General features: G+C 51.6%; 1 protein-coding gene across 1 annotated transcript in view; it reads right to left on the bottom strand.

Annotated features, from left to right (window-relative positions):
• The window catches only part of AK8 (adenylate kinase 8), an 883,547-nt gene that overhangs the window by 333,012 nt on the left and 535,137 nt on the right, over positions 1–15,398 (bottom strand). The window contains exon 9 of the mRNA XM_085613911.1: positions 5,915–6,046. Within this exon, the coding sequence (XP_085470037.1) occupies positions 5,915–6,046 (132 nt within the window). The remainder of the gene's footprint in view (positions 1–5,914; positions 6,047–15,398) is intronic.

Raw genomic sequence — 15,398 nt, 5'->3', positions numbered from 1 at the left:
GATGTTACTGGATCAGTGAGGCACATAGAGAGAGATCAGATGTTAACGTAGCAGTGAGGCACAACGGTGACATGTTAACAGTGCAGTGAGGGACAGAGAGGTGAGATGTTAATATAGCAGGGAGGCACAGAGAGGTGAGATGTTAATAGAGCAGTGAGACACAGAGAGAGATGAGATGTTAACAGAGCAGTGAGGCACAGAGAGGTGAGATGCTAATAGAGCAGTGAGGCACACAGGTGAGATGTTAACAGAGCAGTGAGGCACAAAGAGGTGAGATGCTAATAGAGCAGTGTGGCACATAGGTGAGATGGTAACAGAGGAGCGAGGCACAGAGAGGTGAAATGTTAATAGAGCAGTGAGTCGGAGAGAGATGAGATGTTAAAAGACCAGTGAGGCACAGAGGGGTGAGATGTTAACAGCACAGTGAGGTACAGAATGGTGAGATGTTATTAGAGCAGTGAGGCACAGAGAGATGAGATATTAACAGAGCAGTGAGACCCAGAGAGGTGAGATGTTATTAGAGCAGTGAGGCACACAGAGAGATGAGATGTTAACAGAGTAGTAAGGCACAGAGAGGTGAGATGTTAATAGAGCAGTGAGGCACAGAGAGGTGAGATGTTAATAGAGCAGTGAGGCACAGAGGTGAGATGTTAACAGAGCAGTGAGGCACACAGAGAGATGAGATGTTAACAGAGCAGTAAGGCACAGAGGTGAGATGGTAACAGAGTAGCGAGGCACAGAGAGGTGAAATTTTAACAGAGCAGTGAGGCACAGAGAGGTGAGATGTTAATAGAGCAGTGAGTCGGAGAGAGATGAGATGTTAAAAGACCAGTGAGGCACAGAGAGGTGAGATGTTACCAGCACAGTGAGGTACAGAGAGGTGAGATGTTATTAGAGCAGTGAGGCACAGAGAGATGAGATGTTAACAGAGCAGTAAGGCACAGAGAGGTGAGATGTTAACAGCGCAGTGAGGTACAGAGAGGTGAGATGTTATTCGAGCAGTGAGGCACAGAGAGGTGAGATATTAACAGAGCAGTGAGACCCCCGAGAGGTGAGATGTTAACAGAGCAGTGAGAGACAGAGGTGAGATGTTAACAGTGCAGCGAGGCACAGAGAGGTGAGATGTTAATGGAGCAGTGAGGCACAGAGAGGTGAGATGTTAACAGACCAGTGAGGCACAAAGAGGGGAGAAGTTAACAGTGCAGTGAGGTACAGAGAAGTGAGATGTTAACAGAGCAGTGAGGCACAGAGAGGTGAGATGTTAACAGCGCAGTGAGGTACAGAGAGGTGAGATGTTATTCGAGCAGTGAGGCACAGAGAGGTGAGATATTAACAGAGCAGTGAGACCCCCGAGAGGTGAGATGTTAACAGAGCAGTGAGGCACAGAGAGCAGAGATGTTAACAGCGCAGTGAGGTACAGAGAGGTGAGATGTTATTAGAGCAGTGACGCACAGGGAGGTGAGATATTAACAGAGCAGTGAGACACAGAGAGGTGAGATGTTAACAGAGCAGTGAGAGACAGAGGTGAGATGTTAACAGTGCAGTGAGGTACAGAGAGGTGAGATGTTATTAGAGCAGTGAGGCACAGAGGTGAGATGTTAACAGAGCAGTGTGGTACAGAGAGGTAAGACGTTAATAGAGCAGAGAGGCACAGAAGTGAGATGTTAATGGAGCAGTGAGTCACACACAGAGATAAGATGTTTACAGAGCAGTGAGGCACAGAGGGGTGAGATGTTACTGGATCAGTGAGGCACATAGAGAGAGATCAGATGTTAACGTAGCAGTGAGGCACAACGGTGACATGTTAACAGTGCAGTGAGGGACAGAGAGGTGAGATGTTAATATAGCAGTGAGGCACAGAGAGGTGAGATGTTAATAGAGCAGTGAGACACAGAGAGAGATGAGATGTTAACAGAGCAGTGAGGCACAGAGAGGTGAGATGCTAATAGAGCAGTGAGGCACACAGGTGAGATGTTAACAGAGCAGTGAGGCACAAAGAGGTGAGATGCTAATAGAGCAGTGTGGCACATAGGTGAGATGGTAACAGAGGAGCGAGGCACAGAGAGGTGAAATGTTAATAGAGCAGTGAGTCGGAGAGAGATGAGATGTTAAAAGACCAGTGAGGCACAGAGGGGTGAGATGTTAACAGCACAGTGAGGTACAGAATGGTGAGATGTTATTAGAGCAGTGAGGCACAGAGAGATGAGATATTAACAGAGCAGTGAGACCCAGAGAGGTGAGATGTTATTAGAGCAGTGAGGCACACAGAGAGATGAGATGTTAACAGAGTAGTAAGGCACAGAGAGGTGAGATGTTAATAGAGCAGTGAGGCACAGAGAGGTGAGATGTTAATAGAGCAGTGAGGCACAGAGGTGAGATGTTAACAGAGCAGTGAGGCACACAGAGAGATGAGATGTTAACAGAGCAGTAAGGCACAGAGGTGAGATGGTAACAGAGTAGCGAGGCACAGAGAGGTGAAATTTTAACAGAGCAGTGAGGCACAGAGAGGTGAGATGTTAATAGAGCAGTGAGTCGGAGAGAGATGAGATGTTAAAAGACCAGTGAGGCACAGAGAGGTGAGATGTTACCAGCACAGTGAGGTACAGAGAGGTGAGATGTTATTAGAGCAGTGAGGCACAGAGAGATGAGATGTTAACAGAGCAGTAAGGCACAGAGAGGTGAGATGTTAATAGAGCAGTGAGGCACAGAGAGGTGAGATGTTAATAGAGCAGTGAGGCACAGAGGTGAGATGTTAATAGAGCAGTGAGGCACACAGAGAGATGAGATGTTAACAGAGCAGTAAGGCACAGAGGTGAGATGTTAATAGAGCAGTGAGTCACATACAGAGATGAGATGTTAACAGAGCAGTAAGGCACAGAGAGATGAGATGTTAATAGAGCAGTAAGGCACAGAGAGGTGAGATGTTAATAGAGCAGTGAGGCACAAAGAGGGGAGATGTTAACAGTGCAGTGAGGTACAGAGAAGTGAGATGTTAACAGAGCAGTGAGGCACAGAGGGGAGAGATATTAACAGAGCAGTGAGACCCGGTGAGATGTTAACAGCGCAGTGAAGTACAGAGAGGTGAGCTGTTATTAGAGTAGTGAGGCACAGAGGTGAGATGTTAACAGATCAGTGAGGCACAGAGAGGTGAGATGCTAATAGAGCAGAGAGGCACATAGGTGAGATGTTTATAGAGCAGTGAGTCACACACAGAGATATGATGTTAACAGAGCAGTGAGGCACAGAGGGGAGAGATGTTACTAGAGCAGTGAAGCACATAGAGAGATCAGATGTTAACAGAGCAGTGAAGCACATCAGTGAGATGTTAGCAGTGCAGTGAGGCACAGAGGTGAGATGTTTAACAGACTAGTGAGGCACCGAGAGGTGAGATGTTAATAGAGCAGTGAGGCACAGAGGTGAGATGGTAACAGAGCAGCGAGGCACAGAGAGGTGAGATGTTAACAGAGCAGTGAGGCACAGAGAGGTGAGATGTTATTCGAGCAGTGAGGCACAGAGAGGTGAGATGTTAACAGACCAGTGAGGCACAAAGAGGGGAGAAGTTAACAGAGCAGTGAGGCACAGAGAGGTGAGATGTTAACAGCGCAGTGAGGTACAGAGAGGTGAGATGTTATTCGAGCAGCGAGGCACAGAGAGGTGAGATATTAACAGAGCAGTGAGACCCAGAGAGGTGAGATGTTAACAGAGCAGTGAGACCCAGAGAGGTGAGATGTTATTAGAGCAGTGAGGCACAGAAATGAGATGGTAACAGAGCAGTGCGGCACAGAAATTAGATGTTAACAGAGCAGTGAGGCACAGAGGTGAGATGTTAATAGAGCAGTGAGTCACATACAGAGATGAGATGTTAACAGAGCAGTGAGGCACAATGGTGAGATGTTAACAGTGCAGTGAGGCATAGAGAGGTGAGATGTTAACAGAGCAGTAAGGCACAGAGAGGTGAGATGTTAATAGAGCAGTGAGGCACAGAGAGGTGAGATGTTAACAGAGCAGTAAGGCACAGAGGTGAGATGGTAACAGAGGAGCGAGGCACAGAGAGGTGAAATTTTAACAGAGCAGTGAGGCACAGAGAGGTGAGATGTTAATAGAGCAGTGAGTCAGAGAGAGATGAGATGTTAAAAGACCAGTGAGGCACAGAGAGGTGAGATGTTAACAGCACAGAGAGGTGAGATGTTATTAGAGCAGTGAGGCACAGAGAGATGAGATATTAACAGAGCAGTGAGACCCAGAGAGGTGAGATGTTAGCAGAGCAGTGAGACCCAGAGAGGTGAGATGTTATTAGAGCAGTGAGGCACAGAAATGAGATGGTAACAGAGCAGTGCGGCACAGAAATTAGATGTTAACAGAGCAGTGAGGCACAGAGGTGAGATGTTAATAGAGCAGTGAGTCACATACAGAGATGAGATTTTAACAGAGCAGTGAGGCACAATAGTGAGATGTTAACAGTGCAGTGAGGCACAGAGAGGTGAGATGTTAATAGAGCAGTGAGGCACAGAGAGATGAGATGTTAACAGAGCAGTAAGGCACAGAGAGTTGAGATGTTAATAGAGCAGTGAGGCACAGAGAGGTGAGATGTTAATAGAGCAGTGAGGCACAGAGGTGAGATGTTAATAGAGCCATGGGGCACACAGAGGTCAGATGTTAAAAGAGTAGTGAGGCACAGAGAGGTCATATCTTAACAGAGCAGTGAGGCACACATAGAGGTCAGGTGTTAACAGAGCTGTGAGGCACACAGAACAGAGTGAGGCAGACAGAGCAGAGATAAACAAGGCTCCTCATTTCATCTCTTACAAAGTGAGAACAACAAGTGTAAGTGAAGGTAGAAAGGTAGAGATTTAACGGACGGCAGAGAGAGTCAAAGGGAGCAAGGTATGGTTGTAAGAGAGAGATAGCGAGAGATGTATTTGAAAGAACAGTAGACACAGATGTGGGCTAGTGAGTAGATTCATATGGAAGCAGGGACAGAGAGGCAAGACAGATGTGAGGTAGAAGAGATGAGCTGAAGGAAGGCGAGCGACAGGAGACAGACAGGTGAAGCAGAGAACGACGGAAGGTGGGAGAGGAGTGACACAGAGGTAGTCATAAAGAGGTGGAGAGAAGTGAAGAAGAGAGGGGATGTTAATTCAGTGAGTAGTGAGACGGAGAGCGAGAGGTAACGTACAGAAATGTGGGATAAAACTTGTGAAGTGGTAGAGAGAGCGACAATGTAGACAGAGAGAGGGAGGAGAAGAGTACGTTACAGGGAGGTAGACTGAGAAGCAGAAAGGTAAACGGGTGAGACGATAGAAGATAGTAGAGAAAAGGTGGGTGAGGTAGGGTAAGATGTCGAAAGATAAAATCTGGTGCTGTAAGGATAGAGAGATTCAGAGGTGGAGATAGGCAGAAAGTGGGAGAAAGATAAGCAGAGAGACAGGGAGAGGAGAGCGTGAGAGAGAGGGGGAGCCCTGAGAGAGATGAAGATCTGAGAAAGAGAGCTTGGGATTCCAGCTCCTCCAGTGGCATTGCTTTTTACGGCGGGTACATCTTCATATACCCTGTACCCCCCCCCCCCCCCACCCCCTCCACCCCCTCCCTCCTCCTTCCCCAGCCCGTCTTCCTGACCGCCCCTGGGTTGGCGCTGATTCCAGGCCCCCCCTGCCAGGACACACAGCCCCTGCAGCCCCCGCCCTGCACCTCAGCTGCTGCTCCACAAAATGGCGCCCGAGTCAAAGGGCAGGAAAAGCAATCATGGGAGGAAACGGTGGGACCTGCGCTTGACGAGGGCCCCGGCCTCCGCTGGGGGAGTTTTACTGAACCCTGACGGCGGCGGCGGCGAGTTATGAGCAGGTTGGCAGGAGCACAGGATCGATATCACAGATTACTGGCAGGCGCAGGCAGCATGCTTACAGAGAGGACTTACTGTTGACAATGTTGTATTTCTGCGCCAGGAGCGCGGCCTGCAGGCTTTTGCCGCTGCCTGGGGGCCCGTAGAGCAGGATCCGCGGAGTGTGTGGGGCCACAGATCGATGGCGGCTCTGGACGAAGGTCAGCACTACGAATGAAAAGAGGGCTCTCGATCAAGGCTGGGGAGACAGACAAGGCAACGTCCCAGGCCCCCCCCCCCCCCCATGCCCCCACCCACGCCTCAACAAGCTCTTACCCTAGCATCGACCTAATACATGTATTAATTAATCTGAAGATTGCTGGGAGATGGCGTGTTCAAGGAGGTCACTACCTTTACTGCATCAGTGGAGATTCATTCCAGTGCTATCGGCACCCATCACTGCGTCCTAGTGTATGTGTGCGCGCCTCCTGCCTGTATGGTCTCGACTGGGGAGCTTCAAAGCGCTACCACCTACAGAGAATAATACAATTCTTGGAGTCGCTAACCCTTCCTTGCTTCTACGATCCTTTCTATCCAAGAGCTCCAGGGTACACACCTGCCTCACTGGCAAGTACCCAGAGTGCTTCGAGACCACCGTGGTGCTCACACTGGCTCCTCTCCTCACTGTGGCCCTGTCTCCCATGCGCCCCTCTCTCAACAATCCTGGAACCGGCAGTCCTCAACAAGCTCCCGCAGGTAGTACGATTTGAATCAAGAATATGTCTCAGGGGGGTTTAAATCCCCACCAAGGCCACAGATCCCGACCTCAGCTCCAGATACAGTTCCACCCCGCTAGTCACTCCTAGGGGCGTAGCTACCAAAGGCGCGGCTTGTGCAGAAGCACCAGGACACCGAGGCCTGAGTGCCCACTGAATGCTGTATTTTACCACCTACAGCAATCAGAGGGCCCATATGCATTGTTTGCAGTGGGGTCTATGGCACCCTTGCTACGCCTCTGGTCACTCCCTGATTCGCTGGCTGCGATTGTGACAGCACACTTGTCGGCTTCACAAAGTACGCCTTTGCCTCTATTGACAGAGTGCGAATCTATGTAACTTGCCTAAGTTCACAGCAGCAGTCCACCTCTCAGGATCAGCAACAAGCAGCTGAGCTCTGCCAGGTACAGAGCCCAGTGATCAAGCTCCTCGCCTTGGTTCCCAAGGCGATTCGCACCACATCTAGCACCCGCCTGCCTCCTACATTGGAGACTCATCATTCTGCACCATCAAACTCCATCAAAAAGCTGGCACTTCATCCCACTTCTGGGTAGTCCACTTGGAGTCACTGACAATAAAGTACCCTCGGGGTTGATACGATGACCATTCCCTCCCCTCCCCACCAGCTTTCAATCTCGAGTGTCGCAGAAAACCATCCTACTTGGAGTCCTTGCCAATGAAATAGTCTCCTGACAGATACGATGGCTGTTCCCCCCCACCAGCTTTCGATCTACAGTGTCGCTGTTCCCCCCTACCAGCTTTCGATCTACAGTGTCGCAGAATACCAGCCTACGTGGGGTCTGTTCCAATGAAATACCCTCAGGTTGATATGATGACTGCCCCTCTCACCCCCAACAGCTTTCAATCTAGTGTTGCAGAAAACCAGCCTACATGGGGTCCCTGCCAATGAAATACCTTCAGGGTTGATATAATGGCTGTCCCCTCCCAACCAGCTTTCAATCTACAGTGTCGCAGAATACCAGCCTACGTGGGGTCTGTACCAATGAAATACCTTAAGGGTTGATACCCTGGCTGTCCCCTCCCAACCAGCTTTCGATCTACAGTGTCGCAGAACACCAGCCTATGTGGGGTCCCTGCCAATGAAATACCTTCAGTGTTGATAAAATGGCTGTCCCCTCCCAACCAGCTTTCAATCTACAGTGTTGCAGAAAGCCAGCCAATGCATGCACACTTCGTGTAACAACAGATGAGCTTCATTTAGTCAGCACAGCCCAATTTATGCTGTACAACGTTTTCGTTTACTTTGCTACATGTGTTCTGGATGTACCTCTTTCACTTCACAGCCCTGTACATCATGTGAGAAGTTGGCCTGGTGTATGCTGTCCACTTTTTACAGTGGGCACCTTGCACCAGTCCAAACAACCCTTATTGATGATTAGGTTTAAGACAACCTTTAAAGAAATCTATCCTAGTGGTAGCTATGGAGAGCAGCTTTCAGGCTAAGTCTTGAAGGAACGTAAAGCAGCTTGGTTTACCAGATCAGAACTTCTTGAATCACTAAATGAAAGGAGAACCACACAAGGTATATATATAAAATATATGTATTTATTTCTCAACACTCTCTACTAACCACGGGTCACTCGAGGAGTGTAGGCCAGCAATCTTCAGTGGAATCACTGCTCGGGTCTGGACTACAAGTAGCCCAAAGCACCGCCTCAGGGATCGCCAAGAAGCATATGCTGCTGCAAATGAGCACGGTGTCCAGGGGTTCGGGTTGCACGGTCCCCACAAGGGCTTTGGATCTCAGGATTGCTGAGAGCACGGATCGGCCTTGGGGAAGCTTGGAAACCCACCTCCTGTGTTGCAGAGTCTTCGGAGTCCTTCAGGAGCTGCGTAGTTGCAAACCGGACTGATGCGTCGTTGGTGCCTGCCTTGCAGGGGAGTAACTCCTTTACTCCAAGGGAGATTCTTCGGTCATCCAACATTGTGTAGATAGTAGAAGTTCTGGGATTCTGTAGCAGAGTTTCATCCAGGTAAATCTAAAGTCCTGTAGCCAGGGGTTCCTACTTTATACCCAAGGAAGGGGTGGGACAAACTCTGGGGACTCACCTATGGGAGGGTCGGATCAGAGGGGTGGCTACACCCATGTCCTTTGTCCAGTTTTGCGCCAGAGCAGGGGCTGAGTGCCCCTGCAACCGGTTTGAGCTGGACTATGTACAGGGACACCAAATGTGCCCCCAGTGCAGACATCAAAGCACTCTTGGAGTGCACACACCCAGCCCAATACACTAAAGCCTGTCTGGGAGGTGGTTACACCTCCCTGTGACAGGAAACCTATTGTCCAGGCCTCCCCTGCCGGAGTTCCGTCCAGCAGCAGGAGGGCAGACTCATGTCTGTGGCTGGCAACATCCATTTTGTGATGCCAGGGTCTGTGAAGCTGGTACCGGGTGTACCGGTGAAGTCATGGTTCTCCCTCTAGTAGGGTGGAATCATACCTCCCACACCAGTTACTGGTGTGGAGGTATGATTCCTAGGTGTTTGACACCAAACACAACATGTTTCCATGCAGCCATTCCAAAGTTAGCATTTACAGTGAAGTTATAATGCACTTAAGAGTATATGGTCTGGCTACATCACAACCAACCCCGGAATAAAGGTTCCGAAGGCTGCAGAGGGCCTCTGCTCATGCATGGGCACCCCCTCACATAAAACCCAGCACCCTGCCTTCAGGATTGATAAGGCCTGCCATAGGGGTGACTGATAGGTTTATATGTGCAGTGATATGGAGAGATATATGGAACCTATATCTCAGTAAGGGGTGCATAAACCACCTTACACAGGCTGCTGTAGCAGCGGTGGCATAATACATGCTGCAGCCCCTTGTAGGCCTCTGGGGTACCTATGCCCTGGGTACATAGTAAATAGTATACCATATACTAGGGACTTATAAGGGTACCCCAGAATCCAATCTGGAGTGTACCTAAAGTACATGAAATCAATTTAGAGGAGAAAGCAGATAGACTGGGGTCCTGGTTAGCAGGGCCCCAGCCAGACTAAAGTCGAAAACCAGTGAAACATCAGCAAAAAGTGGGGGTACCCATAAGAAGCAGATCCTACTCTCCTACACATCATTACTGGGTACATCTCTCAATGTAAGGCACTTCAAGATTCAAGATGCACCCTGTGCACGTCTGGAAAAAAGCTGACAACAAGCTATGCCCATCAGAGAAGGAACTCTCCAAACCCAGCTTTCCTCCATTAACGGCATCTTTGCCTTTGACCCTGTACAGCGATCCGCTGCTTTGATGTGTTTACATGATACAAATATCACATACAAACAAACAAGATATGGGACCTTCAGTAGGGATGCGTCGTGTCTGGGATTCTTCTAAACTCTGAGTGGCATCTTGATATAACCGCTGCTTTGAGAACAGAGTCTCTGAACTGGACATGAACTTGTGTGGACAGTAAAAACCCCATTGTCACGACAAAGAAGGAATCATCACTCCTACTCTCTCTGAACTGCATTTATGTGTTTCCAATGTTTTTTTCTTGATGCAGTTAATAACTATTCCCCATTCCATAAACTAGGGCAGCTCGCACCGTCCAGGCACAACTTGCTCCTCTTTAAGGGTCTAAACACAGCAGTCCACAGATTGTCTTGTATTAGTATTCTACGGTGCCTTCCTTTCCCTTATCATGAGAGGTGACCAGTTCCAAGGCGCACAGTGTCAGGCACAGGGGTTCAGCCGGTCGTACCTATGCTCGGCAAACCACGGCTGCACAATAGTGTTTATCCAGTGCCCCCCCCCCCCCCCCCGAAGAGACTCGGGAAGATTTCCTAAAGCGGGGGCCACAGAACAGTAGGGGGAGAGTGCGGGCCTGCTTTAGGGCTGTGGACGGGTTACTTTGTGTCACGGATATCTGCGAGCTCCTCCTCGGGATGGCACTGATGCTAAGTAAGGCCCCCCTCCCATCCGTCCCCAGCCCGGAGTATGTATGAGACACGCGGACTAGGGGGACGGGTGAGCGAGGGAAAACGGGACAGGAACAGCCGGGACAGAGAGACCTGGAAGAGAAGATGCACAGGGTGAGAAGAGGAACGAGGATCCCCGCACCCTTCCCGATAGCTCTCGGATAGTATAACGACCCTGGTACCTTCGCGCTGTAGATGAGGGTCACCTCGACCAGGAGAAACTGGAAACGGAGCTGGCGCTACCACTTCCACGCTCGGAACTCCGTGAGCGGAGGAGCGCCAGTCAGGAAGGTTCTCTCCTCCTCACCCTTCACAAGGAGGGAGGAAGTGGAGCGAAAGCTCGGTTTCACTCGTTGGTCAAGCGGGGATTACGGACAGCAAGCAAAGTAAACAAAAGGAGTTGCGGGTGATCCCCGGCAGAGATGTTCGCGCTGCTACTCAAATACTCACGGTACTACCGTGAGTAGAGGAGCGCACTCAGAGGAGTTGGCAAGCCCGGAAATCCGTGGGCGTAGAGGAAGAGCAGGGAGTCCGTCGGGTTGCTGGCCGTTAGGAGGACGGCGGATGAGGATTCGGGAGAGAGGCGTCTGCAAGGGTTGCTGATAGAACCGGAGACACTCACCTCTCTGCGAAGGCGTCGGTGATGTCGCTCTGGCAAAGAAGGGCAACGGCTGCAGGGGCCGCTGGAAGCTCTGGAACGCTGTGGAGGACGGCGGGCTGGAAACCGCGTAGGCTGGCAGTCGGGGAGCCGATGATGAGTGTAGGAATCATAGGCAACGCCCCCGGGTAGTCTGCGGTCTTTTGTTGGCCGAAAGGTGATTACGTGATCGGGTGGCCGCGTTGCCTCTGGGACCTGTAGTTCTTTCGGGCATTTCTGTGGCGGGGTCAGTGCGCTCGGATCGTGACAGCACATCCCCCTTTACCCCGGCACCGCCGCCCCCGGGCCCCCGGGCTTGGCCGGACAGCGACGGTGAAAGGCTGCCACCAGGCGGTCGGCGTGCACCGCGGAGGCGGGCTCCCAAGAGTCTTCTTCAGGACCGTACCCCTTCCAGGACAAGAGGTACCATATCTTCCCCCTCAGCAGTTTGGAGTCCAGCACTCGGCGAACCACGTACTCCCGATCATGATTGATCCACACCGGAGCAGGAGCCCTCCGCGCTGGACAGCGCGAGGGCTTGAGGAGAGAGACGTGGAACACCGGGTGAATGTGCATGTGTGGTGGAAGGCGCAGTTGCACCGCTACGGGGTTTACGTGTTTAACCACCGGGTAGGGTCCAATGTATTTCGGATTGAAGACACTGGGTTTCCGAAACCGGAGGTTCTTAGTGGATAGCCACACTCTGTCCCCCTTGTGGTACACCGGCGGGGGTCTGCGGTGTTTATCCGCCTGCGCTTTGTATCGGGCCTTGGCTAACAGGAGATGCGACCGGGCCTTTTTCAGGGCCGAGCGTATGGAGTGAAGCCGGCTCTGGAGATCAGGAAGGCAGATGTTGTCTCGCGGGAGAAAGAAGGGGATAAAGCGTGGATGGAACCCCGTGGCGAGAAAGAACGGAGACTGCTGGGTGGAGGAGTGTTGTGCATTGTTGTATGCCACCTCAGCCACCCAAAGTAAGTCCACCCAGGTGTCCGCAGCTTGGTCAGCGTAGCATCGCAAGTACTGCTTGAGCGTCTGATTCAATCTCTCTGTTTGTCCGTCTGTCTGTGGGTGGAAGCTCGTAGAGAGGGAGGAGTGAATACCCAGCGCTTCACACCATACCTTCCAAAACCGTGCAGTGAACTGCGACCCTCTGTCAGAAACAATCCCCGTCGGTAATCCGTGAAGTCTCACCACGTGTTGCAAGAGGAGTTTCGCTAACGCTCCCGCTGTGGGCACCTGTTTGCAGGCTATAAAATGTCCCATCTTTGTCAGATAGTCGACGACTACAATTATGGCTGTGCACCCTTGATCTTTCGGCAGCCCCACCACAAAGTCTATGGATATGCGTTCCCAGGGGTGCAGAGGAGTGGGTAGAGGCATCAGGAGACCTTGGGACTTTTGGTGGTCGCTCTTCATCTGGGCGCAAACGGCACATTCCTTCACCCACAGCAACACGTCTGGTCGAACGGAGGGCCACCAGAATTGACGCATCACTTTCTCCAGCGTCTTGGTGCCTCCCGTATGACCAGCACACGGCAGGTCGTGACACCAGGAAAAGACGAGTTTGCGGAGTTTGAGCGTAGGGATCAGGATCCGAGATCCGTTCATCGGGAGACCGTGGTGCAATCGCCATTCTCTATGTCTTTTTAACCATGTGGACCATGCACAGGTACGTATCCCTCGCTTCACTCCTTGCAGGAAGGATTCGGTGTGCGTGTTGCCGATGACCTGTTCCGGTGATAGGATGGGCTGATCTGGTGTTGCCAACGGGAGGTGCGAGAGGGTCTGTCTTGAAAGGGCATCGGCTTTCTTGTTTTGCGTTCCTGGTCGGTAGGTGACCACGAAGTGGAATTCCGCAAAGAAGAGCACCCATCGCTTCTGCCTGGGAGAGAGGTGTCGGGCTGACCGCAGGAACTGGAGGTTGCGGTGGTCCGTGAACACCGTTACCTGATGTTGGGCCCCCAGTAGCCAATGGCGCCATTCCTGGAACGCGTCTTTGATGGCAAGCAATTCCTTCTCGGAGACGGTGTAATTACGTTCCGCTGGATTCAATTTCCTGGACATAAAGGCCACTGGGTGTAGTTGGCCCGTGTTGGGGTGGCGTTGGGAAAGAATGGCTCCCACTGCTTCATCGGATGCGTCTGCTTCCACTATGAACGGAAGATCTGGTTGCGCGTGGCGCAAGATGGGAGCAGTGGTGAAGGCGTGTTTGAGCTGGTCAAACGCTGTCTGGGCTTCCAACGACCAAAGGAAGGGGATGCCTTTCCGTGTTAGTTTCGTGAGTGGTGTCACCATTTGTGAGAAGTGGTGTATAAAACGCCGATAAAAGTTTGAAAACCCAAGAAAGCTTTGGACCTCCTTCACTGTTTTCGGTGGGGGCCATCTGGTTACCGCCTGGACCTTGCGGTCAGTCATGACTTGTCCATCGGGGGTAAGCAGGACACCAAGGAACTCCACCGTGGTGACATGGAATTCGCATTTCGTAAGTTTACAAAACAGGTGGTGTTTTTCTAAGGCTTGCAATACCGATGTTACATGGCCCACGTGTTCTTCTTCCGAGGATGAAAAGATGAGGATGTCGTCTATGTACACCACTACATAGAGGTCCAGAAAATCCCTCAATACTTCGTTCAAAAAGAACTGGAAGGCGGCTGGGGCGTTGCAGAGCCCGAAGGGCATCACCAGATATTCGAACAGGCCGAATCTTGTTTTGAAAGCCGTCTTCCACTCATCCCCCTCTCGCATTCGCACCAGGTGGTATGCCCCCCTGAGGTCTAGCTTGGTGTATATGTGCGCTCCTCGCACCTGTTCCAACAATACCGGGATCAGTGGTAGCGGGTATTGATTTTTGATGGTCATGGCGTTGAGGGCGCGATAGTCTATGCAGCAGCGTAGTTCCCCATTGGCCTTCGGTATAAAGAAGAGGGGGGATGCTGCGGGCGATCTGGAAGGGCGAATGAACCCCAACTTAAGGTAGGTATCAAGATAATCCCGGAGATGACGGGTTTCTGGACCCGTGAGAGCGTACACCCTGCTACACGGAACAGCGGCTCCTGGGGTGAGATCGATCCTACAGTCATAGTCGCGATGTGGAGGAAGAACCTCGGCTTTCTGTTTATCAAACACTCCTTTGTAGTGGTGGTAACATAGAGGGAGCTCTACGTCCTTCTCTGCAGCTGTAGCCACGTGGTGTGCCTGTGGTTCGTTAAGATCTGGAGCGGCCTCACGGCGTTGACATCGCGTGCGGCAGAAGAGGGAGCAGAAGGTTACAGAGTTGGTAGCCCACTGTATCTGGGGCTCGTGACGACGTAACCAAGGCAATCCAAGGATTAGATGGCAGCGGGGCGCTTGGATGATGTTAAACGCGAGTCTCTCGCTATGGTCTTCTCCAATGGACACCTGTAAGGTGGGTGTGGTATACCGTATGGGGCCGGATTCCAGCTCCTTGCCGTCCACGGCGTAGACGAGTTCCGGGGTGTCTTTCGCCACCAGCGGTATCCCCAACCGGTGGGCTTCACGGTCATCCATGAAGCAGCCCGTTGCTCCAGAGTCAATCATGGCCCGTACTTGGTGAGTTTTGGGACCGATAGCGAGGAGCACGGTTAGGAAGAAATGGTCTGGCTCTATAGAGGCGTCTGCTTCCAGGGAAGGGATGTAATGACAGCTCGAAGGGGCCCTTCCTTGCTCCTTCAAGCGTTCAGGTTTCCCACCGGTCCGGTGTTGGTTACGGTGGCTGCTTGTCCCACCTGAGGCCGGCGGTTCTTTGGACGGACGGGGCATTCCCTCAGGAAATGGCCTTTCTTGCCACAATACAAACAGAGACCCTGTGTGCGCCGGTGGTCTCTTTCGCTGAGGGTCAGGGACGCTCTCACCGCTCCGATGTCCATGGGAACCGGTCTCGGGGAGGCTGGTTCCTGCAAGCGAGGGTGTTCCAAGGACATGGGTGTTTTCTCCTTGCGCTTGTTTTCCCCTTTTCTTTCTCTGAGCCGGTATTCCAAATCGAGAGGCCAGTTCGATCATGGCCGAGCATGTGCTGGGCTGGGGGTCTATCTGTGCGATAACGTCCTTCAGGTCCTCGGTGAGTCCTCGATAGAAGATAGCGGCCTGCTTCTGTTCGGGCCAATCCGTTTCCGCCACTAATCGTCGGAAGCTATTGACGTACCCCAGAAAATCCGAACTCTGTTGGCGTAGATCAAGGAGGTCTCGATCCGCAGAGAAGGTATCCGCCCG

Source organism: Triturus cristatus, chromosome 1_2, assembly GCF_964204655.1.
Source record: "Triturus cristatus chromosome 1_2, aTriCri1.1, whole genome shotgun sequence".
Lineage (NCBI taxonomy): Eukaryota > Metazoa > Chordata > Amphibia > Caudata > Salamandridae > Triturus > Triturus cristatus.
This window is presented reverse-complemented; position numbering and strand designations above follow the sequence as displayed.